This window comes from Geotrypetes seraphini, chromosome 11 (assembly GCF_902459505.1).
Source record: "Geotrypetes seraphini chromosome 11, aGeoSer1.1, whole genome shotgun sequence".
NCBI lineage: Eukaryota > Metazoa > Chordata > Amphibia > Gymnophiona > Dermophiidae > Geotrypetes > Geotrypetes seraphini.
The window spans coordinates 129,689,356-129,712,996 of record NC_047094.1 but is presented as its reverse complement, the minus strand read 5'-3'; the positions used below and the strand labels follow the sequence as shown (position 1 = coordinate 129,712,996).

At 43.4% G+C, this 23,641-nt stretch overlaps 2 protein-coding genes across 7 annotated transcripts in view; both read left to right on the top strand.

Annotated features, from left to right (window-relative positions):
* Window positions 1-679, top strand: part of LOC117369154 (protein-glutamine gamma-glutamyltransferase 6-like) — a 40,253-nt gene extending 39,574 nt beyond the window's left edge. For all 3 annotated transcript variants that reach the window (XM_033963239.1, XM_033963237.1, XM_033963238.1), the window contains one exon: window positions 348-679. In XM_033963239.1, coding sequence (XP_033819130.1) covers window positions 348-516 — 169 coding nt within the window. In that variant the 3' untranslated portion in view covers window positions 517-679. The remainder of the gene's footprint in view (window positions 1-347) is intronic.
* Window positions 680-13,816: 13,137 nt separating this feature from the next.
* Window positions 13,817-23,641, top strand: part of LOC117369153 (protein-glutamine gamma-glutamyltransferase 6-like) — a 45,881-nt gene continuing 36,056 nt past the window's right edge. Inside the window, exons 1-4 of one of the 4 annotated variants that reach the window (XM_033963236.1) lie at window positions 17,169-17,374; window positions 17,464-17,562; window positions 20,752-20,925; window positions 21,752-21,994. In XM_033963236.1, the coding sequence (XP_033819127.1) occupies window positions 20,793-20,925; window positions 21,752-21,994 (376 nt within the window). In that variant the 5' untranslated portion in view covers window positions 17,169-17,374; window positions 17,464-17,562; window positions 20,752-20,792. Of the gene's footprint in view, window positions 13,901-17,168; window positions 17,563-20,751; window positions 20,926-21,751; window positions 21,995-23,641 lie in introns of those variants that run through there. The other 3 variants (XM_033963233.1, XM_033963234.1, XM_033963235.1) reach the window with 3 other exon arrangements.

Sequence of the window (23,641 nt, the reverse complement as noted above, 5' to 3'; positions counted from 1 at the left end):
CCAATACCCAGATGTGGCCTGGCACGAATATCTGTAGCTAATCTAGCCAGCAATGATCAACATTATTTTAAAAACCCCAACCTGCGCTGGCTGTATATTTGATATATGTTGAGGATGTTAAGACCAACCATTGCCCTTAGTCTGGAAGAAACATGCTGTGGTATGAGGCTGATTCTAGGTTGAGGAATTCAGACTCTCTTTCCATAGAACACAGACCCTCGTCACCATATTTGATTTTCTCTATCCACTGCAATAATTATTCAAATTATATAGCTTGGGGATGGGCAAAAGAGCCCAGTGGTGCTTCCTAAAATGAATAATCTTTCGCTCCTCTTCCTTTAATTTAGCGTGCCATCCCTGGAGCCCAATGAACTTTCCAGAATCCAGTTTGAAATCGTCCCTTCGAAAAGTGGCCCCAAGCAGTTGCTAGCCGGCCTCACTTCCAAGATGTTTTCTGATGTTAAGGGGTTCCAGGGTGTCGAAGTAGCAGAAGCTGAACCTGGACACCCCGCCTAGAACTGTGACTAGTGCGGGTCATAAATCATTTCAAATAAATAAACTGAGTTAGAGGCTATCGTATGCACATTTTATAGATTGTTTGCCCTGTAGGCACTGGAATAAGACATGTCGATGAGCTTGGTCCTATTTCACATGGCTGAATGAAATAAAAATGACTGTGAATCAGTATTGAATAAATGTCTTGTTTAATTTAATGGGGTGTCTTATATACTGCTAAATCGACCAAAGGATTCGAAGCACTTTACAAAACAATTAAATTGACTTAAATAAAGGCCCAAAATCAAATCAGGTACTTTGAATTTCCCTCTCTGTTCCATCAGGCTCACAATTTAACTATAGTATCTATGAAAGAAAATAATTATATGTGTGGATGTCATATGGGGGTGGGGCAGAGCAGGACGTGACATTGTTGGAACTGGGCGGGCCTGTGGGCGTGGCCAGGGGGTCCGGATTTTCCTTCGGGAAAATCTAGTAACCCTAATACAGATAAACCCTCTTTTACGAATGCATACCGCGGGTTTTAGCAATGGCGGCAACTGCTCCAGCGCTCATAGAATTCCTATGAGCCTCGGAGAAGTTACCGCCGCTGCCAACACTGAAATCTGCGCCATGCGTTCGTAAAAAGGGGGGATAAAGAGAAGAGGGAAAAGAGAATACAATAAATTCAATATTATAGGTGCGTACAAGGCACAACAGAAGGGAGAACCCCCATGAAATATCCCCCATGAAATATCAAAGAACCCCCATGAAAAATCCTAACAAATAAAAGCAGCGGGGGACAAAAAAATAGCAAAGTTAAACAAGCCCAACAAAAGAAAATGAAAAAATAAAATAAAAATAAACCCCAGTCATTCTCACCACCCTCAGTCTCTGTCCGCTTCTAATTCCATGACCCCAATCAAGCCAGGCCAGCCCGGGCCTGTACCACAAAAGCGCTCTGCCCACTCTGAGATACAACTATAAATTAAAGACTAGTAGGTAGCATAATTCTGCTTTATTTATTCAGATAAGATGGGAAAATTGGTTGCGGTTTTTTCCTTATTTTCTATTTGTTAAGACCCAGTTTTTAAAAAGGTTTAACCAAGCAGGTAAGCAGGCCAATCCCATTTAAGCCAGGACTGCAAGTCAATCACAGTTAACTCCAGTGGCGGAGTAAGGGAGGGGCAGTCTACCTCGGGTTCAGGGCCTTAGTGACTTAAAAACCATTGACTACTATGGGTTGTTACAAGAAGAAATGTTTCAGGTTACTTGCTGCATCTTTTCTTGAGTTCACAGTGTTTCCCCGCACATTTGCGGTTCGCTAATCGCGGACTCGCTCATTCGCAGTCTGCTCCTACTGCCTCTTCCTGTAGTAAAGTCAGGCTACACCAATCAGGAGCTGCGTGTCAAAGCAGCTCCTGAATGGTGTAGCCCAACTTTACTACAGGAAGAGGCCGTCGGAGCAGACCGTGACCGCGAGTGATTTTCTTTACCCACCGGCGTTCCAGCTGTCCTCTCCTGCCTCCCCTGCCTTTTCACAGATGAAAAACCACATTAGTGGTTTTTCAAAATTCACGGGGGTTCCTGGAACGAAACCCCCGCAAATTTCAGGTGGCTACTGTATTAGGAAAACATTCCCACCATCATAATTTTCAGGGAAAGGCTCAGAAGATTCCTGAAAGTTCACTAGAAGGTTCCAGGTAGAGAGGCTAATTGTTCTGGTCAGTGGCATAGAGAGGGTAGAAGGCACCCGGAGCTGTGGTACCCCCTACGCCCTCTCTCCTGCTACTTCCACACCAACAACCCCCCGCCCCTCACACCACCACCACCTCCTTGCTGCTCACGCTGGCATTGACTTTTCTACTGACGTCACTTCCTGGCCACACGAACCAGAAGTGATTTCAGAGGAAGCCTAGCCGGCGCAAACAGCAGGTGCAGAAGTCAGGTGCAGGCTAGATTTGTCTTCTTTTGTCTGCACTGTCATGTCCTGGCATTCAGAGGCAAGAGGCAAATTCCGAAAATCATTAGTCATGTCTAGGACAGAGAAAAATGCACATTCAGGGTTAAATTTCACAGTAATGTCAGAGTAGGAGGCTGCCACTGGTGCTACAGGCTTTGAAATCTTAGTTAGGGCCCGAGAGTGTATAGTGAGCTTAACTGAGCCCTCTGGTTTAGCATCTGACCAAACTGAAGAGCCACATGCTGAAGAGATAGGTCCACTCAGACCCCTCTCCTCCATCTTAGGCACCAGTTCTGTTGCTGGAGGAAGTACTGGATGCTGTGTTTGTGGTTGAGGATCTTCAGCCTCAAACAAAATTTCTGTGTACCTTTTCCCACAATCTTGTGCCCAAACTGAAACATCTGCAACCTCTGAGTGAGTTATACTATGATCATGCTGCTGCATTAGCTTGCTACACTGTGGCTAACTGCACAGGAATAACCTTGTGAACCAAAGGTTTAGAAGCATTTAGAATTCCTGTACCCAATGCAAGACCAGCCACCTCAACTATTTCTTTGTCTGTATTCTCACTCGTGTGGGCATTAGTTTCTACAATGTCTTTCATTTGTTCCTTTTGTGAGATAGACACACACACTTTGAAGCGTTGTCATTTAGACCCTGAATCTCACAAATTTCCATATTTTTCTGATCTCCAGTAGGAGGCGCTCTATCTGTAAAACTGATTCTGGCCCCTGTATGAATTAAAGTTAATTTATCCTGACCCTCTATGGTAGTATTAACATTGGGGCAGTCGGAAGTGTCCAATATCAAAGGTGCCACATACCTCAAGCTGAATTCTGAGTCTGACTTCTTTCCCTTATCTTGCGTCTCCAAAAGTGAGTCCACAGGTAAGTGAAAGGAGTCTGCCTGGGTTGTGAAGGCCTGAGTCACCTTGGTATTCGGACACAGAGAGTCAGGACATCCCTATGCCATAACACTGTTTTTCCTGGCTGTTAAATCACTTTTTACTCTGTCCAATTCTATCTGCATTGTGTGACGATCCTGTTCCCATTTGATTCTCTCTTTTTCTAATGCTTCTGTCTGTGCTCTGAGCTCATGGAAAGGAATGTAAGTGGGGGAATTTCTGTAACTACCTCTGACATGCCCTCTATTTCCTGTGTGTGGTGTTTTATTGTATTGGGGTGCTCCTTCAGCACGCCACCTTCTAGCTTCTGATACTGAAATAATTTGAGCTGGCTGGGTCTTCCACACAGACCCAATCCTGAGCAGTAAAGTGTCAAAAGGGGTACTTTTAGGGTCCTCCGAAAACAACAGAAGGTGTTTTGTAATCTCGGGGGATAATAATTCTAATAGGAATTATTTATGTAATGTAATGTAATGTAATTTATTTCTTATATACCGCTACATCCGTTAGGTTCTAAGCGGTTTACAGAAGATATATATTAAGATTAGAAATAAGAAAGGTACTTGAAAAATTCCCTTACTGTCCCGAAGGCTCACAATCTAACTAAAGTACCTGGAGGGTAATAGAGAAGTGAAAAGTAGAGTTAGAGGAAAAATAAAAATAAAATAAACATTTTAACAAGACAGCATTGATCTAAATACTTTGGAAGGTAGAAGAGAGGAGAGAAAAGAATAGAAGCATGATGAAGTGATGAAGTTCTCTCTGACCATAATCTGAAGAAATGGGCCAGTGTTCATTCTCTTTAAGTACCGCGTTGATTACCCACACTCTATATGCAAACTGCTCTGGTGTATCGGTTGGCAGGGGTGAAAGAGTTCTAAGTACTTGCAAAGAGGTGCAGCGAAATAGTTGTTCGATGCCCATCTTTAGAAATTGGTATGGATGAACAAGAGATCCAAATTTATAATAATGTGGACCCAGGGCTAGGTGCATAAGCTTATCAAAATCTGCAGTGTATTTCCCTAGACCCCAGTGAATCAGTATGTCAGTAGCCCATTTGCACCATTCATTTATGTTAAAAGGCATAGGTCCCACTTTTTGTACTATTCTTTCAATGTTACTGTCCTTCATATGTCCCTGCAGCACTACAGTTACTGGAGCTGTGTTACTTATAGGGGTACTATTGGTATTGCTCTGGCCTGGTAACAAAATTTCCTCTTCATTTGTCGGTTCTTCTTCCTGTTCTACATCTGTAGCTAGTTTACCTTTTCGCTGGCCTGCTAAAAAAACAGTGTTCTGTTTCGAAGGTAGCACTGACGTCAGAGAAAGGGCGGGACCGCCGGAAGAGGAAGCAGCATAGACGCAGCGTAGATGCAGGGCTAAGAGAAGGGGCAGGACCGCCGGCAGAGGAAGCAGCAGGACAACGGTAGGAAACTTCTACATGATGGGGGGGTGGGGAGGCTGTGGGGGTGCGAGCGGTCCTTCGGGGTGGGGGTGCGGCTGCGGGTGCATGTTCCAGCGCGAGCAGTCCTTCGGGGTGCGGGTGCGAGCGGTCCTGCGGGGGGAGCGAATCGGACGTCGGGGGGGTGCATCAGGCTTTCAGGGTGGGGACAGGACTTCAAGGGGGAGAGGAGAGTCGGGGCGGGCTAAAGGAGAGTCGGGCAGCGACGGGAGAGTCAGGGCGGCATGCGCGGTATACAGGTGTGCGCGGTATATAAAAATTTATTTACATAAATTACAGTTCCCCGCGTGCTATACCCGTGTGCGCGTTTTACACAGGTGCGCGGTATATGAGTGAAAATACGGTAAGTCTTTGGACAGCTGATGGCACTGAGTGTTCAAGTCAGTATTTTCTTGTCTTAGGCTAATAACTCCCCTTAATATTCCTTGAATGAAAAGGCATTTTCGTTCATTTGTTTTCTTTCTAAACTCCTGAGAATGAGAAACAATTTGTTTCTGAATATCGTGCCATGTGTGTTCTGGAAAATTACTCTCATATGGACCCCCTTTCTTGTCAAAATATTTGTGTACAATATCTGTGAGTTCTTGAAAATCAAAAGGGTTCATATTTGAGGCTGCGGTCTGCCTTCTAAATGTCCCTGTCTGTGTGTAGCCTTTGAGATTGAAATGCTCTCACTTATGAAGGAGAGAGACTTTAGTTAATAGGTAGAAAAATGAGGTAAAGCGTGTTAGGCAAGAGTCATTGGCATAAATAATACACTTATGCCCACACTTGCCCACACTGGTTACTACCTGAAATTTACAGGCAGAAGTTTAGCAGGAAAAAATCACTCACTGTTAGAAGAGCAAAGGTGTCAGCTGCCAGTTCCATTCCAGTCCAGTGTGCACTGGGCCTTTCACCAGGGCAGAGACTGACAAGAAATAGAATTAAAAGCACAAAGGAAAAAAAACAAAAGGTAAAAGTTATTAGTAAAAATGTGGCGTGTCTTATTTGAGTGACTGTTTTAAACTTTGGACCATGCTTTTCGTCAGAGCAGCTCAAATATTCTTACATGCAACACACTCTAGCAAGCTTATAATAGCAAATCATACAATGCAAACTGGCACAGGTAACACTACAAAGCCTTTTGATAGTAAAATTTCACCAAATATCAAACCCAAAATATTACTGAAACTTTTCGCAAGTGTGTCATCCAGTCTAAAGCAATTTAAGGGTTCCAGAAGGTCTTTTGATTTCTATCTCACTCTGTGTATCAATCAAAAATACAAAGTCTATTGATAAGTAAAATCTCACCAAGTATAAAACCCAAAATATTACTGGAACTTTTCACCAGTGTGTCATCCAGTCTAACTTACAATCAAGGTCTTTTGAATGGAAAATACCTTCTCTCACCTTGTCTTAGGCAGCCAATAACCTTATTGCACAGTGCATACAAGGAAAAAAAATTGAATTCTACTTACCCAAATGAAATCATCAGGAAGGACCGAGATAAGCCCCCAAAATGTAAGGATTGTTAGTGGCCCCCACAATATATGGTTGGTGGGGGTCACTTGAGAGGCGCCCTTACACACGCCAGGTCCCAGGTTCAGTTCCCTCACAGATGATTCACCAGGAGTAGAATCAAATAAGAAACACAGCCAGAGGTGGTTGCATAAAGAATATATTATAGAAATAGGCTTACAGAAAAATAGTATTCATAGGCATTACAACAATTAAGCATTACAATTAAGTAGAGAGCAAAGCAGTTTCCCTGCCTTACATAGTTCAGAGGCAAAGAGACAGAGAGTCTGAAGTTCTAGGGAGAGCCAGAGAGAGAGAGAAAGGGGGATGGGATGATAGTCTACGTTTCAGGTTCCAGAGATCGGCCAGAGAGAAAGAGAAAGAAAGAAAGAAGAAGATAGCCAAGACCCAAGAGCAAGGGGTGATGCTGTGAGGGGCTTTTATAGTTTGGAAACTTATTCTAAATATAGAATCAATAGAAGTTAAACATCCATCAGTAGTAAACTCGTGCTAGACAGAAGAAGAACAGGTTATGGTCAAATGTAATTTCCAGTATGCCTCCGACAATAGTTTCTGATTAACTTTAGTTATCTGTGCACCTGGACCCATTGTCCTAAGCACCCTCTTAATCAGACATTAACACATTAACACCTTTTAGCTAATCATGATTTAATCAGGGCTACTTAAAACCATCTTTTTGGGCGATATGAAACTGTGTGCCTTCACTCAGGGTCTATCTGCATTCACATGCCAGTCAGATTGATATAATTTCCCATAGGCCTTTGCTGACATCAGTTATGCCAACTGAAAATGCTGAATGCCAGCAATAGCTATGCTGACAGTAGACATGTCTGGACAACATCATATTCCTACATGGCTTCAGTTTTTTCAACCTGAGTCACAGCTCCGTAGACATAAATTCTTGAGAACCAGATCAAGAAGCTTCTTGAATGTAAAGTGGTCAGGAGAGAGACGAGATACAATGCACAAAGGCTAACACCTCGACAAAGCTACCAGAGAAACGTATCATGTCGGTGATACACCCTAGCGGCAAGACCACAGAGACATGAGCTAAGTAACAATCTTTATTCACTTAAGAGTGATGAAAAAAAAGCCACTTATTTAAATATATTTATACACAGTAGAAAAAGTAAGATCCAGTGACGAGGCAGTACGTAAAGCCCGAGGCCATGAAGGTTTGAGCCTCTGCTGGTGCTTCTGAGGATCTGGTTCTCAAGAATTTATGTCTAGGAGCTGCGACTCAGGTTGAAAAAACTGAAGCCACGTAGGAATATGTGAGACTGATCTATTGGACACCATCATAGGCATCCCCCAAATAAAAAAATATCATAATCAAGGCACAACCACATACACATCAAATCAAATGATTGATTCTAAGGTAGAAAGCCACACCAATTCACATTAGCATGTAAGTCTAATACCATCAATTCAGAAATACAACATGCTTTAAATCATACATTACTGACAGGGAAATCTAAAGAGGATATTATAACAGGAATAAGCATTTTAAGCTGTTCATCTCCAGCTTCAAAGATGTGAACATAAGAACATAAGAAGCGCCATCTCCGGATCAGACCTTCGGTCCATCAAGTCCGGCGATCCGCACACACGGAGGCCCTGCTAGGTATACACCTGGCTTATTTTATATCCAATCATATCTTTATATGCCTCTCTCAAGGAGATATGCATCTAGTGTGCTTCTACGGCACACTTTAAAAACTGCCCAGACTATTAGACTCGCCAAAACTTTTCACAATCCAAGGACTTGAGCAATCAAGTAACCAGAAATACAGGTTCTACTGGATCCAGTTTCTGTGATGCATAATAATGCATTAATTTCAAGGACAGTAGCTACGAACAAGCATCATATTATAACTGCATCACCGGTTTCAGGCCATTCTGGAATAGATTTTCAAAAACACTTAGCAACCTTCTCTGAAGGTAAAAACGATTTAATCTGGCTAAGGGTTCCAGGGTAGATCCAGAAAATTACAGGCCAGTAAGCCTGACTTCAGTGCCGGGAAAAATGGTGGAAACAATTATAAAGACTAAAATTTTGGAACACGTAGATAGACGTGATTTAATGAGACAGAGTCAGCATGGGTTCAGCCGAGGGAGATCTTGCCTCACCAATTTGCTTGACTTCTTTGAAGGTGTGAATTTACATGTGGATAAAGGTGAGCCGGTTGATGTGGTATATCTAGATTTTCAGAAAGCTTTTGACAAAGTTCCTCATGAGAGGCTCCTGAGAAAATTAAAGAATCATAGGATAGGTGGCAAAGTTCAGCTATGGATTAGGAATTGGTTATCGGATATAAAACAGAGGGTAGGATAAAATAGTCATTTTTCTCAATGGAGGAGAGTAAACAGTGGAGTGCCACAGGGATCTGTATTGGGACCGGTGCTATTTAACTTATGTATAAATGATCTAACCGATAACAACGTAAATTCTATTTTATGATAGCTTCTCATTTAAACACTATTCTACATCATTTCTGTATACTCTGGTCTCCTATCTATTTGTAAACTATTTGTATACCGAGTCGAGCTCTGACGAGAGATGGCCCGGTATATAAACCTAAGACTAGATTATATTAGATCTGGTAATAGGATCAACGAGTGAGGTGATTAACTTTACAGATGACACTAAACTGTTCAAAGTTGTTAAAATGCATACAGATTGTGAAAAATTGCAGGCAGACCTTAGGAAATTGGAAGACTGAGCTACGAGTGGTAGATGAAATTTAATGTGGACAAATGCATAGTGATGCACATTGGGAAGAATAGCCCAAATTACAGTTACAGGGTCCACTTTGGTGATTAGCGCCCAAGAAAAGGATCTGGGTGTCATTGTAGGCAATACGATGAAACCTTCTACCCAATGTGCAGTGGCAGCCGAAAATGCAAACGAGATGCTAGGAATTATTAAAAAAGGGGATGGTTAACAAGATTAAGAATGTCATAATGCCCCTGTATCGCTCCATGGTGCAATCTCACCTGAAGCATTGCATTCAATTTTGATCTCCTTATCTCAAGAAAGATATAATGGCACTAGAAAAGGTTCATAGAAGAGCGACCAAGATGGTAAAGGGGATGGAACTCCTCTCGTATGAGGAAAGACTAAAGAGGTTAGGGCTCTTCAGCTTGGAAAAGAGACGGCTGAGGGGAGATAGGATTGAAGTCTACAAAATCCTGAGTGGAGTAGAACGGGTACAAGTGGATCGATTTTTCACTCCGTCAAAAATTGCAAAGTTACAGGGAAATAGTCTTAAAACCAATCAGAGGAGATATTTTTTTCATTCAGGAAGCGTCGGCTCTTCCCCTGATGTCACTGCCTGGACCCACGCTTAGGAATTAACATCAGAAGAAGAGCCGACCCTGGCACAACAGCAGGTTGGGGGGGTTGCTGCCCATGCCAGGAACGTTACAGAGATACAGGGAAAGGAAGTGGCACGAGCGCAGCAGGAGGGAGGCGGGAAAGGAGCGTGTGGAAGTGGGGGGGGGTGGAGAAGAGGGTGGAGGAAGGGTGCCACCACCCTAGGTGCCTCTCACCCTCGCAACGCCACTGTCCAGAAATGAGGACATTCAGAGACATGATTGAAAATACTGTGCCTACATTTAAGTTTCAAAAATCAGCAAATGTCACAGACATGCAATTTAGGGCTCCTTTTACTAAGGTGCGCTAGCATTTTTAGCACGCGCTAACCCCGCGCTACGCGGATAAAACTAACGCCAGCTCAATGCTGGCGTTAGCGTCTAGTGTGCTCGGCATTGCACGCGCCATTCCGCGCGTTAATGCCCTAACTCAGCTTAGTAAAAGGAGCCCTTAGTGTGGGTGCTTTGGAGGAAATTCTGTAAATGGCACCTATCGCTTGTCAATCACACTTAGGCGCCTATTACAAAATCAAGCTTAACGTAAAACTTAGGCACTTGTAATATAGGCCAGGGTTTAAAAGGCCTACATTCTAGGCGCCTAAGTCCTTTAGAGCAGTGTTTCTCAACGTCTGGCAGCCAAGTACCCCCTAAGTCTAACAAATATCAACCGAGTACCCCCGCCCAAGCTCCACCCCAGACCCACCCATGCTCCGCCTTTGGCCTGCCCAAGCTCCACCCCCATAATAATAGTACTAATTGTATTGCAATTTCTTCAATTCATTTTTCATATACACACAATATAATCTTATTAATACATAATAATAATAATAATAACTTTATTCTTCTATACCGCCATAGTCGTGAGACTTCTAGGCGGTTCACACTGAAGAGAGCTGGACAGTCAGCGAGTTACAATATGTAGAAGTCCGGGATACAGTATATAGAATCTTACAAAAGGTCCGGGATACAGCATATAGAATCTTACAAGGAGCATATAATAATAATAATAATTTTATTTCTTATATACCGCCAAAGCCATAGTAGTTCGAGGCAGTTTACAACGAAGAAGGGCTGGACAATCAGCGAAAATGGTACAATGTTACAATCAGAGAAAATAGGTGGCAGAGAAAAAAATGGTACAAACAGAGAGAAAAAAATGGAACAATCAGCGAACAGTGGTGCAATTGGCGAAGGATGGTACAGTCAGCAAAGAAGGGTACAATTATGGCAATGAAAAATGGTACAGGGAAGAAGGTCAAGACAATCTGCGTAAAGGACATGGTGAGATAGAAGGGGCCAGGGTGGGCATAGGGGTCTTAGGGTATGAATCGGGTGAAAAGATTAGTTTTTAGTAGTTTCCTGAAGTTTAAGTAGGATGAAGTGCGTGAGATGATGTGGGCCAGCCAATTATTGTGCTGACCTGCTTGGAAGGCAAGAGTTCTATTTAGATATCTTTTGTAACGGCAGGTCCTTAGGGTAGGGTAGCTAAACAGGTGGGTTCTACGTGTGAGTTTGGATGGATATAGAGTCTTACAAAAAGGTAGAGAGATACACATATAGAATCTTACGAAAGGCAGTGAAATACCGCAAACAGAATCTTAAAAAGGCAGCAAAATTTAATGTTAGACATTTCAGACTTAAAAGCAGGAGTGGACATATGTAGTGTTAGGTGTAGATACTTTTTTAGGTGATGGTTTTGTGGAATAAGGTGGTTTTTATGGCTTTTCTAAAGGCATTATATAACCACAAATTTTTTTTTTATTTTTTTTTTAGAAACCCACAAAGCACACTGTATGCAGAGAAAAATGTTAATGATCATTTATATTTGGGGGTTTTTTTTCAAAGAGGTCAAGGCAGATGACTTTAAAATATGCCCTGAATCGGTAGATAGAATGTTGCTACTCCTTGGGTTTTGGCCAGGTACTAGTGACCTGGATTGGCCACCATGAGAACGGGCTACTGGGCTTGATGGACCATTGGTCTGACCCAGTAAGGCTATTCTTATGTTCTTATGCAATGTAACCTCAGTAACAACTATAGAAAAATAGACAGATATAGTGCAAAATATAGACCGAGGATATAAATTCTCAAAACTGACACATTTTCATCACTAAATTGAAAATAAAACATTTTTCCTATCTTTGTTGTCTGATGATTTCATGAGTCTCTGGTTGCACTTCCTTCTGACTGTGCATCCAATATTTCTTTTTTTTCTGTCTTCTGCATGCTTCCTCTCCTCCGGACCTCATTCCCTTCCCCAACCAACATCTCTCTCTCTCTCTGTCCCTCCATGAATCCAACGTTTTTTTCCTCTCTTCTCCACCCCTATTGGCAACATGTTTCCCTCTCTGTCCATCTGTCTTTCTCTCATTCTCTCCCTTGCTGCAAAGGGAATATGGAAAGAGAAAGAGAGATCCAGGGTCCATTTATCCCATCCCTTCTACTGCCACATCCAACATTTCTCCCTCTCTCATCCCTCGGATCATGTGCAGCATTTTTCACCATTGCCCACCAGCCCCATGTCCTATTCTCCTTCTATCACCCCTCTCCCTTGCATTCCCTCCAATATGTTCCTCTGTTCTCTCCAACATTTTTCCCTCTCATCCTTCTCTTCCCCATCCATCTCTCTCTCTCTCTGCCAAATTTTCCTCTTTCTTCCTTTCCCCGTGTGCACTATCTCTTTCCCTCTCACTCACACACTCATACCTAACAATTGACCCTTTCTATTCCCTCCCTCCCTTCCTCATATGTCCCGAGTTAGTGCTCCCTTCTGTGTCCCATGTTCATGCCCCCTCCCTTCCTTCTGTGTCCCGAGTTCGTGCCCCCCTCCCTGCCTTCCAGCCTTTGTCCCAAAATCGTGCCCCTCCCGTGTCCCAATGCACTCCTTCCACCACTACCCCCCCCTTTCTCCCTTTCTTACTTGCTTGCACCAGGGCGGCACTCACTTCCTTTAGGGCCATCCAGCTGGGCTACTCCTTCTACCTTCAGCGGCACTTGTTGTAGGGAGGGGAGGGCAGCGGCTCATACACGCTGCACATGGCTGGCCCACAAGTCTTCCTTCTGATGTCAGTTCTGATGTTGGCGAGAAAGTTTCCGGGTAAGCCACGTGCAGTGCAAAAGAGCCACTGATGCATTCCTGCAACAAGTGCCACTGAAGACAGGAAGGAACAGCCCACCTGGAAGGAGGTAACTGGTATCCACCGCTGACCCAGAAGGCTGCCCTCCGATGTCAGCTGTGACATCAGAAGGAAGCCTTCTGCGTCGGCGTTGGTGAAGGGGAGCGGGCAGGAGGAAGGGCATGGGATCCCCGGCAGCGGCAGTGGCTTCGGCCGAAGGGGGCGGGCGGGCAAGCAATAAGGAGGGCATTAGATCCTCTGTGGCAGTGGTGGCCTCTGTCTTTATTTCAGAAAATGTAGGGGGTACAGCCCTATTTTTATTTATATTCCTAATCCAATATTCAACCTCGACATGCAAACTTAAACACTGCCCCGTACCTTAGCTGTTAGGGCTATTGAAAATGAACCCTTTCATGACTAAAGGCATACAAGGAGAAAGAAAAAGTTTGGAATGAGTATTTCAAACCTATCAATTTCCAGTAAGACCGATACCCGTGACAGTGGTGAAACAGAGGTCATGGGAAACCTGTTGGTCTGCCAGTTTTAGGAGGCATCAAGCCCTGTGAAGAACGTTTGGCAGACTGCATTGTTCCATACGCCAAATCCTGAAAAGGCCAATTACCTTCAACGGTTGATAGAGAGAGAGAGATGATGCTTTCAAAAGAACTGAGCTATGTATGGGTGTTTACAGTCAATGTGATGTGTTCTTTATCCTAGTCTTAGCTCATGGATTATCATTAGGTTTACTTGGATAGAATAGGTGTCATGTTTTAATCATGCCAGTTACATTTTGTGCATCAAGACTATCCAGTTAATGGGATTTCTACATCTGTAACCACTCCCAAATGTGGCAAAACATTATGTCTGAGACTCAGGAAGGGTGGCAAAATGTTTGCCTCACCCTGAACTCATTTAAATTTCAGTCTTACTACTTAAAAGAGAAGGCTCCAGGCTTGTTTTTGCAGTGTTGCACTGGAAGTGCCACAGTCTAACTGGACGTCCCATGTATGAGCGTGAATTAGAAGCGAAGAGCTCACCAACACAACAGCCAGCCACCATGGCAGGTAGGTAACGGGAGCCTCTTTCTTTGCATTTGCCAGTAGGTTTATTTCTTGAATTTAAAATGTGTATCTCACGACATCCAGCAATTCTGTGTGAGGTACAATACACAATAAAATTAAAAATAACAAGGATCGACTGATGATTGGAAAATTTGGAAAAGAGCGGGCGTTTGGCAAGTTAGGCAACTGAGACATCAACAAGAGTAGATGCCCTTTTTAGGTTTTGGCAGAAGAATATAAGCTACCCAATCAACAGTGTTATAGACGGATTCAGCTGCTACATTGTAGAAAAGCTGCTCATTTGTAAAATAAGGTCCAAGAGGCATAACCAGATCTTGTATCATTTCGCTCCTCTTTAGTGACCTGTAGAGGAGCCCTGGCTAAGTGCTACAAACGTTTTAAATTAAATATATGTGGGTTGTTTAGTGGGATTCAAGGTAATTGGAAGTCTGAATTAGGAAGTTCTTTTTTACCCAACGTGTGGTGGACACCTGGAATGCGCTTCCAGAGGACGTGATTGGGCAGAGTACGGTACTGGGGTTCAAGAAAGGATTAGACAAATTCCTACTGGAAAAGAGGATAGAGGGGTAGAGATAGAAGATTACTGCACAGGTCCTGGACCTGCTGGGCACGATGGACCTCGGGTCTGACCCAGCGGAGGCATTTCTTATGTTCTTATGGATGAAACCCAGTGGAAAGTAGTTTGGCATCAATGCACTCAGCAAATCTAATGCAATCTTCCTTCGTTTTAATGCCCAAGGCATTTTGAGCTCCAGTTAAACTATCTAAAAGAGATCATTCTAAAGGGAGATTTGGGAGTTTTGCAAAGTAGGACTTGGAACTTTAGAACATATGCTATTTAAATGTCCGGATGTTGCGTCTTTTTGGAATAAGATATGGTGAACAGTGTCAAATTGACTTTCCATAACAGAGCCACCAACTTATCCGATAATTATTTGGGGAACATATGGACTTAAATCTACATTAAAGATTAAATAAATAGGAGAAAAAATCTTTTATAAATCAATTCTGATCCGGAGATGGCAATTCTTATGTTCTGACCCTTTTGAGTAGTACCATGTCCATCGACTCTCTCTCTCCGTCGACACAGTAGAATATAATCATCTTTCCCAGATTCCAGAACTGCGATATCTGACCCCAAAAAACATTTACCCCCTCTTTTAAATTGTGCTAAGCATGCACGCGTTAGCGGTTAGCGCACGGTTAAGCGCGCACTAATATTTTGCGCGGGCTAAAATGCTTAGCGCGCCTTTGTAAAAGGACCCCTTAGTCCTAAACATTCGAGAACGTTCTCTCTTGAATAACACAGCCTTTACCTACAATGCGGCATACTAGGCCAAGGCCCTCTTTTGCAAAGGCGCGCTAAGCCTTTCAGCGCGTGTTTAGCGCACGCTCAATCAACGTGTGTGCTAACCGCTAACGCGTCCATAGGATAACATGCAAGCGTTGGCGTTTAGCGCATTTTTAGCGTGCAATAATATTTATCGCGCTCTAAAAAGCTTAGAGCGCCGTAGTAAAAATCTTACACCTGAGCAGCTTACAATCTAAAATTCGGTGATACAACTAACAAACGTGTATCGAAGAAATCACATATCCATGAATTTGAGGATAAAAGGTTGAACTACAATTTTTATAGTAAAGAAAAGAAAAAAGAGTAAATAAAATTTGGTAATCTTGTGTTTTGCAGAATTCCTCCAACGCAGCTAAACCCACATATGATTTTTCTATATTAACAAAGGCCTCCTTTTACGAAGGTGCGCTAGGGCCTTAACGCACGCAATAGCGCGTGTTAAATTCCCAAGCGCGCCAGCCGCTGCCGCCTCCTTTTCAGCAGGCGGTAGATTTTCGGCTACCGTGCGCTATAGCGTGTGGTAATGTTGCGCCTGCGCTAAAAACCCTAGCGCACCTTCGTAAAAGGAGCGCGCGCTAAATCGATTAGCACGCTCTAAATCAGTTTTTAGCGTGTGCGCTACATCGGTGAGCACGCCTTAGTTAAAAGGACCCCAAAATGTACGATTGCAATTTATGAGCCTCTTCAAACAAAAATGTTTTAAGGTCAGTCTTAAATTTTTCTAGGGAATTGAATAATCTAAGAGATAGTGGTAATGAATTCCAAAGTTCGGACCCAATTACTGAGAAGAAAGCAGCTTTAACATGTTCATGAGTTACGTGTTGGTATATTGGAACTGAAAGATGATTTTGAGTTCCTGATCTAAGTGGTCTTAGATGCCACTCTTTATTTCAAAGGGTGCTGCGTTCAATTCGCCTCATTGTCCAGCTCTATCCTAAAATTTGCAGATTGTCCAGCTTTATTTCTTGGGTTGCATATTAAATACTTAAGATTCATATTTTCCTTTTATTTATTTCTTATGTAATAAGTTGTATCCTCACTTCCTGCATTCTGTAATTCGCTGACTGTCCAGTTTTATTCTGTAATTCGCCTTATTGTCCAGCTCTATCCTAAAATTCGCAGATTGTCCAACTTTATTCCTTGGGTTGCATACAAGAGACCTATACTACATACTTAAGATTCATATTTTCCTTTTATCTATTTCTTATGTAATAAGTTGTATCCTCACTTCCTGCATTCTGTAATTCGCTGACTGTCCAGTTTTATTCTGTAATTCGCCTTATTGTCCAGCTCTATCCTAAAATTCGCAGATTGTCCAACTTTATTCCTTGGGTTGCATACAAGAGACCTATACTACATACTTAAGATTCATATTTTCCTTTTATCTATTTCTTATGTAATAAGTTGTACCCTCACTTCCTGCATTCTGTAATTCGCTGATTGTCCAGCCTTCTTCGCTGTGAACCGCCTAGAAGTCATTCGACTGTGGCGGTATAGAAGAATAAAGTTATTATTATAACGCTACCTGCGCAGTCATCACAGAATGACCAAGACAACCATAAAAGAGACCAGCATCAATTATTGTGACAAACCCACAGCGGGCTCTGGACTTTGTTCCAGGGGTTAGGGAAAGTAAAATACGGTCCCTGGTCAGAAGAGCTGACCGAGTGAGCAGTAAGGAATTAGAGTGGGCTGACTATCCCTCAAATCCCGAGTCAGGAAATGAAAGGCAGAATTATAAGGTTCCACAGCAGTAGAAAACCTAGTAGGGTTTATTAGGACAGGGATTGGAGACATGTTCCTTTAAGGAGATCTCAGCGCTGGTTAAACAGTAGGAAGAATCAGTCTCACTGCCTAGATGAGCTGGAGCCAAGCCTCTTTCCCAGGAGAGACAGGCGGGGGGTTGGATCCATTTAAGCTCAGTGCTCTGAGAGAAAAGGAGAGAGGGAGAACTGGCAAGACAGACAGGCTGGAGTGCAAACCTGAGGAAAGAGCAGTAGCCAGGATGTGGAAATGACAGAGGAACGGCCAAGCTTGAGCTCAGAGCCTAGAGGAATTAATGGATGCCTCTAACCCTTTTGGGGGACTACATGCTGGCTCAGGAGGTATGGATGCCAGTCCTTAATTCAATAGTGGCTTTAAGCGGTCCAATGAAGCTTTGCCCTGCTAGCAATACTTTTGTTTTTCTGCACAGAGGGAACTGTGTGCAGATGACTCGAATTAAGGAGCAAGAGGGAGATCAGAGTTTCTCCGTCAGAACAGAGCTCCAAGAGGTTTGCCTAGCTAAAGACAGGTACAAATGACCTACTACTTCTATGCTTAAACGTTTACGATAAAGCCCTCGAACGAACACTGGGCTGAGCAACGCCACCGAGCTCACAAGCTCTGAAGCTGGGGCTTAAGTTTTGTTCTCTTTCTCTGCCTCGGGGAAGCGCCGAGCTGATTTCTGTTGCCTTTGAACTCTTACATGTTGAAACAATAATAACTTCAAGGAAATACTCTTAACCGGAAAAGAATGTATTGTTCAGACCAGGAGAGAAAGTGTTGGCATTCATTTTGTACAGAAAGTTTGCTCCCTTTACGAAACTGAAACAATTGTCTGTGTTCACTGGATATCTGTTTCTGTTTGGAAAGTCCAAAACCTGCTTATTAGCAGACCACAACGATAAAGTCTGATTTCTGTTCGGAAAGTTTTACGCTGGCCTGAGTTTCCATTTCTCTATAAGCGGCATTCTAATTGGTTGAAACAGTGCCTGAGTCATCAAACCTACCTGAAGAGTCTTCCCTCTTCCTAAGGTAGCCACGCCAAGGCCTCGGGAAAGTCACCATTCAAGCTGGAGTTGGCGGGTTGTAACAATATATACAAACATTTTTTTTTTCATTTTTTAATCTACGGCAAAGGAATTGGCTTATACGCAGTAACTTTAGATGCTGTATTATATTCCAGGACGACATGTAGAAATGTAATGGTTGTACTTGTCCTGGAAAAAGAAACTGGATTCTTTGCAGATCTTGATATACAGTTAAACCTTGGTTTGCGAGCATAATTCGTTCCAGAAGCATGCTTGTAATCCAAAGCGCTTGTATATCAAAATGAATTTCCCCATAAGACATAATGGAAACTCAGATGTTTCACAACCCACAAAATTTAATAAAAAATACTATGTGTACTTGTATTGCAAGACCTCACTCATTTAGAACAGTCACTACACCCCCTCAGCGTCAGAGAGAGAAGAACCATCGGCTCAGTTGTGATGATTTGACACGTGTACACTGTATGTACTTGTATTGCAAGACTTTGCTTGTTTAGAACAGTCACTACACTCCCTGAAGTATCAGAGAGAGAAGAACCATCGGCTCAGTTGTGATGTGTGTATTCTGTATGTGCTTGTATTGCAAGACATTGCTTGTATATCAAGTTAAAATGTAATAAAATGTTTTGCTTGTCTTACAAAACACTTGCAAACCAAGTTACTTGCAATCCAAGGTTTTACTGTATTTCATTTGAACAGCATATGATACTTTTACCATTAAGCTTTTGATATGACATAGGACCCTTCTCGGATGACTGAAGAAGGTACATACATGCCTTGCAAAGAACACGGACAATAGTCATTGTAGATGATTTCTGGGTAACTCCAACAAAACGAATGGCATTCTTCTTTGCAAACAGATCTCAGACTACAGAATATCCTAAACAAATATGGCTGGAAGGTGTTACCTCATGCTTCCTACAGTCCAGTTATGAGTCCACCAGACTTCAACCTTTTTCCAAAGTTGAAACAACCTATGCATGGACATCGTTTTGCATCTCTGGAAGAGCTTTCTTCTGCTGGTACCCGTGCCATTCGGCAACTAAAAAACGGTGGATGGAATAATTAAGCTTCCCGGACGTTAGGACTCAGTCATTGCAAAGTAGGGAGACTATATTGAAGGATTGTAATGAAATACTTGAAAAAAAAAAAAAATACATGTAAATTAAAAAAAATTGTGTGCATTATTTATGAAATGACCCTCGTAGAAACAGAGCTCTCCAGGCCTAAAACACAGTGCTTTTTTTTTTTTCTTCCCTGCAATGGGAGGTGATTAGCAAAAGAACAAACAATTTTAAGGCCATTTCTTAACATAAGGGAGGGAAACTTTCTAGTATTTCAAAGAAAAAAAACTAACAAGAAGAAATAATAAGAATAGAGTAAAACAGATAATAATAAAAGAATAAGGAAAGCCTTACACTAAACTATAATATTTCAATTCCAGAATATAGAATATAATAATAAATATATCAAAAACTAATCAATATGCAAATAAAAACAAGATAGCTCTCTACACACCTCGAGGTATCTGTAATCACACCTTTCTCCAAAGGTGTAATTAAACTGTGGAATTTGTTGCCAGAGAATGTGGTGGAATCAGTTAGCTTAGCAGGGTTTTAAAAAAAGGTTTGGATAATTTCCTAAAAGAGAAGTCCATATGGCTTGGGGAAAATCCACTGCTCATTTCTAGGATAAGCAGCATAAAATCTGTTTCACTATTTGGGATCTAGCTAGGTACTTGGGATCTGGGTTGACCACTGTTGGAAACAGGAGACTGGGCTTGATGGACCTTCGGTTTATCCCAGTAAGGCAACTTTTATGTTCTTAAGTGAGCCAAGTATAGGACAATCAAGCCATTGTGACATCACTGTTGAGGTTGGCTCTTAGGCATTGGTGGAATGAGGCATTATGACATCACAATCTCAGCTCTGGAATGTTGCTATTCTTTGGGTTTCTGCAAGAATACTGGGCTTGATGGACCTTTGGTCTGTCTCAGTATGGCAATTCTTAAGTGAGCCAAGTATAGGGCAATCAAGCCACTGTGACATCACTGATGAGGTTGGCTCTTAGGCATTGGTGGAATGAGGCATTATGACATCACAATCTCAGCTCTTGAATGTTGCTATTCTTTGGGTTTCTGCCAAGCGACCTGGCTTGCACGCTTAAAAAAGAAGCATGAGATTGAAAGTATTCAAGAAAAGTGATTAGCATAGATCAGGGGTCTCCAAAGTCCCTCCTCGAGGGCCGAATCCAATCAGGTTTTCGGGATTTCCCCAATGAATATGCATTGAAAGCAGTACATGTCCATAGATCTCATGCACATTCAATGGGGAAATCCCGAAAACCTGACTGAATTCGGCCCTCGAGGAGGGACTTTGGAGACCCCCTGGCATAGATTATGGATTCCTTTTACTAAGTTGCAATAGAGGTTTTAGCGTGCGCTTAGCGTGCAGTAAATTGCCGCACATGCTAGACACTAGCGCCACCATTGAGCTGGCCTTAGTTCTAGCCGCGTAGTGCGGGTTTAGCGCGTGCAGTAATTCTGCGCGCGCTAAAAAAGCTATCGCAGCTTAGTAACAGGAGCCCTCGTGAGTGAGAGGTGGCACGTCAGTGGAAGAATCGCAGTGAAATTCGTGAGGGTATAACTTTTATTCAACCTTCTGTTGCAGCTCTTAATGTGAAAAACTGCAATTTGCAACTCGATGCAAATATGGCGGCCCACCATACTGATTACTACAAGAGCCCGGACCTGATAGTAAGGAGAGGACAGTCGTTCAGTATCACGCTGGATTTCAGCCGGCCTTTACGTGAAGGCGACACACTTAATTTCATTGCAGTAACAGGTATGCAACACTGTCATTAAAGCATGCCATCAGGGGCGTAAGATTTTGCACATTCTGCATCTTAGAGCAAAAAAATGTCATGTGCGGTAAAGTTACAGGGAGCATGACAGTGATGGAGGAGGTGGAGTTCCAAAATAAGAGTTTTATTAGCGCACAATACTCTGGGTGTAATTAGTGAGGCTGCGCTTAGAGCCTTCTATTTAGAAAGAAATAAGGGCATGATTCTGTATTTACATAGTAGATGACGGCAGATAAAGACTCGAAAGGTCCATCCAGTCTGCCCAACCTGATTCAATTTAAATTTTTTAATTTTTTTTCTTCTTAGCTATTTCTGGGCAAGAATCCAAAGCTCTACCCGGTACTGTGCTTGGGTTCCAACTGCCGAAATCTCCGTCAAGACTCACTCCAGCCCATCTACACCCTCCCAGCCATTGAAGCCCTCCCAGCCCATCCTCCACCAAACGGCCATATACAGCCTGTCTCTTCTGGAAAACCGCATGGGAAAAGGGTCTGGAGGTCCGGATTTTCCAAACGGAAAATCTGGTAATCCTAACCCCCCTCTTGTACAAAGGTGCGCTAAGCTTTTTAGCACACGCTACAGTGTTCATGTTATCCTATGGACACTTTAGCGGTTAGCGCACGTGTTGATTTAAATCCACGCTCAAACGCTTAGCCCGCCTTCGTAAAAGAGGCGCTAAGTTACACGCCTAACTGAAAACAATCTAATGCTCTTGTTTTGTTTTAATTTGGGTTTTAGTTATTCCACCAGGGCTAGGGTTGAATTAATTTCATAATTCCCCTTCTGTTTCTCTCCCCCCCCTCCTAGGGCCTCCTTCTTCAGATTATAATACTAACCCCGTCTTCCCTCTTTCCACTTCTGGGAGCAACGGATACTGGAGTGCTGTGCATGAAACCAGTGATTCCAGTGCAGTGAGCATCACGATCTTCAGCCCTACAAATGCTGTGATTGGAAATTACCAACTCAGTGTACAGATCTCCACCCAGCAGGGAAAGCGCACCTCCTTCCGAGCTGGTCACTTCATTCTTCTCTTTAACCCTTGGGCATCAGGTACAAAATGAAATTTGTCTTTTAATGCAATTGTCTATCGTCACGCATCGGTCGTGATTGCATATCACCTTCTCATTAGGTAACATTTGCACTGAAAACGTTGGCTTATGAGTAGTGGTGTGGTAAGGTGGGGTGGGGAGGGGACATACCACCCCCGGGAGCCTTTTTTGGTGGGGGGTGCCAATTCCTCTCCGCCCCCCCACCTCGTACCTCTTTTGTTCCTCACCAGCACAAGCATCATCTCCAGTCTGCGGCTCGCGCCAGCCTCAGCGCTCCCTCTGAAGTCCCTTCCTGGTTATGCGATCAGGAAGTGACGTCGGAGGGAGAGCCGAGGACGACACAGGAAGTGCCTGGGAAGTGACGTCAGCTGGCGTGAGCTGCAGGTTGGGGGTTGCTGCTCATGCCGCAAACATTAAAAAAGGTGCAGGGGAAGGGAAGCGGCGTATATGTGTGGTAGTGGGGTGGGGGAGGGAGGGAGAGGAGGACGGGTACGAGGTCCCCACCAAAAGAGCGCCCAGGGTGAACTCCCCCCTCCTCCACATTACTATGCCACAAAGAGGTACAGGGGAAAGGAAGGGGTGCCTGCATACAGCAGGAGGGGGCGGGGAAGGAGAGGATGGGGGGTGGGGGTGAAGAAGAGGGCAGGGGGCGCCTCTTATCCTCGCTATGCCACGAGGCGTTCTGTGCACTGAGAATTCATTTGCTTAAGGGTTCTTTTAGGGTGCACACTAACCCCCTCTTTTGCTAAGGTGCGCTATGCTTTTTAGCGTGCAGTAAATAGCGCGCGCTAACCACATGCTAAACGCTAACAGGTGCATGTTATGCTATGGACGCGTTAGTGGTTAGTGCACGTGTTGATTTAGCGTGCGTTTAGCACACACACGTTGATTTAGAGTGCGCTACACGCACGCTAAAATGCTTAGCGCACCTTAGTAAAAGAGGGCCTAAATTCTATGACGTCCATTTTATTCCTATGGACTGTTAGCATTTAGTATGTGCTAAATCTGTTATTACACCTTATTAAAAGAAGCCTTTAGTAAAGTTTTGCAGTTAGGCCCTGATTCTACAAGAGCTGCCTTCCGATCTAGGTACCTAACTTAGGTCGCCTTGTACTGAGCCGTAGTGGAGATTTCTTCCTTGGCCTGGGGCGCTAAATGCTCCAGTGCTATTCCAATGCTCATGGTGAGTGTCGGAGTAGCGTCAGGACATTTGGCGCTCCGGGCCGTGGTAGAGGCCTCTACCGCGGCTTAGTAAAAGGGGAGGTTTAGCTATTATTTTTGAAGTGGTGGTGATAATTGAGCGTGCTATTGAAAGGCAATAGGCGCCTACGACTTTGATGTAGGCGTCTACGCCAAGGCGACTACCAGTACCTACCTACAAAGAGTAGGCATGGTTGGGGGAGGAGTTAAGCGTGGATTCAGTTAGGCGCCAGTAGACTTAAAAAACTGGCACCTAAGTTGTTCATGCCTACCAGTGTCTTAAGTCGATTCAGGCGCCGCTAAGCGCAATTCTACACCAGGTGCACTAGCCGCTATCGCCTCCTTTTAAGCAGGTGGTAATCTTTCGGCTACCACGCACTAATCTTGTGCGTGCGCTAAAAACGCTAGCGCACCTTTGTAAAAGGAGCCCATAATCATCAGACTCCGT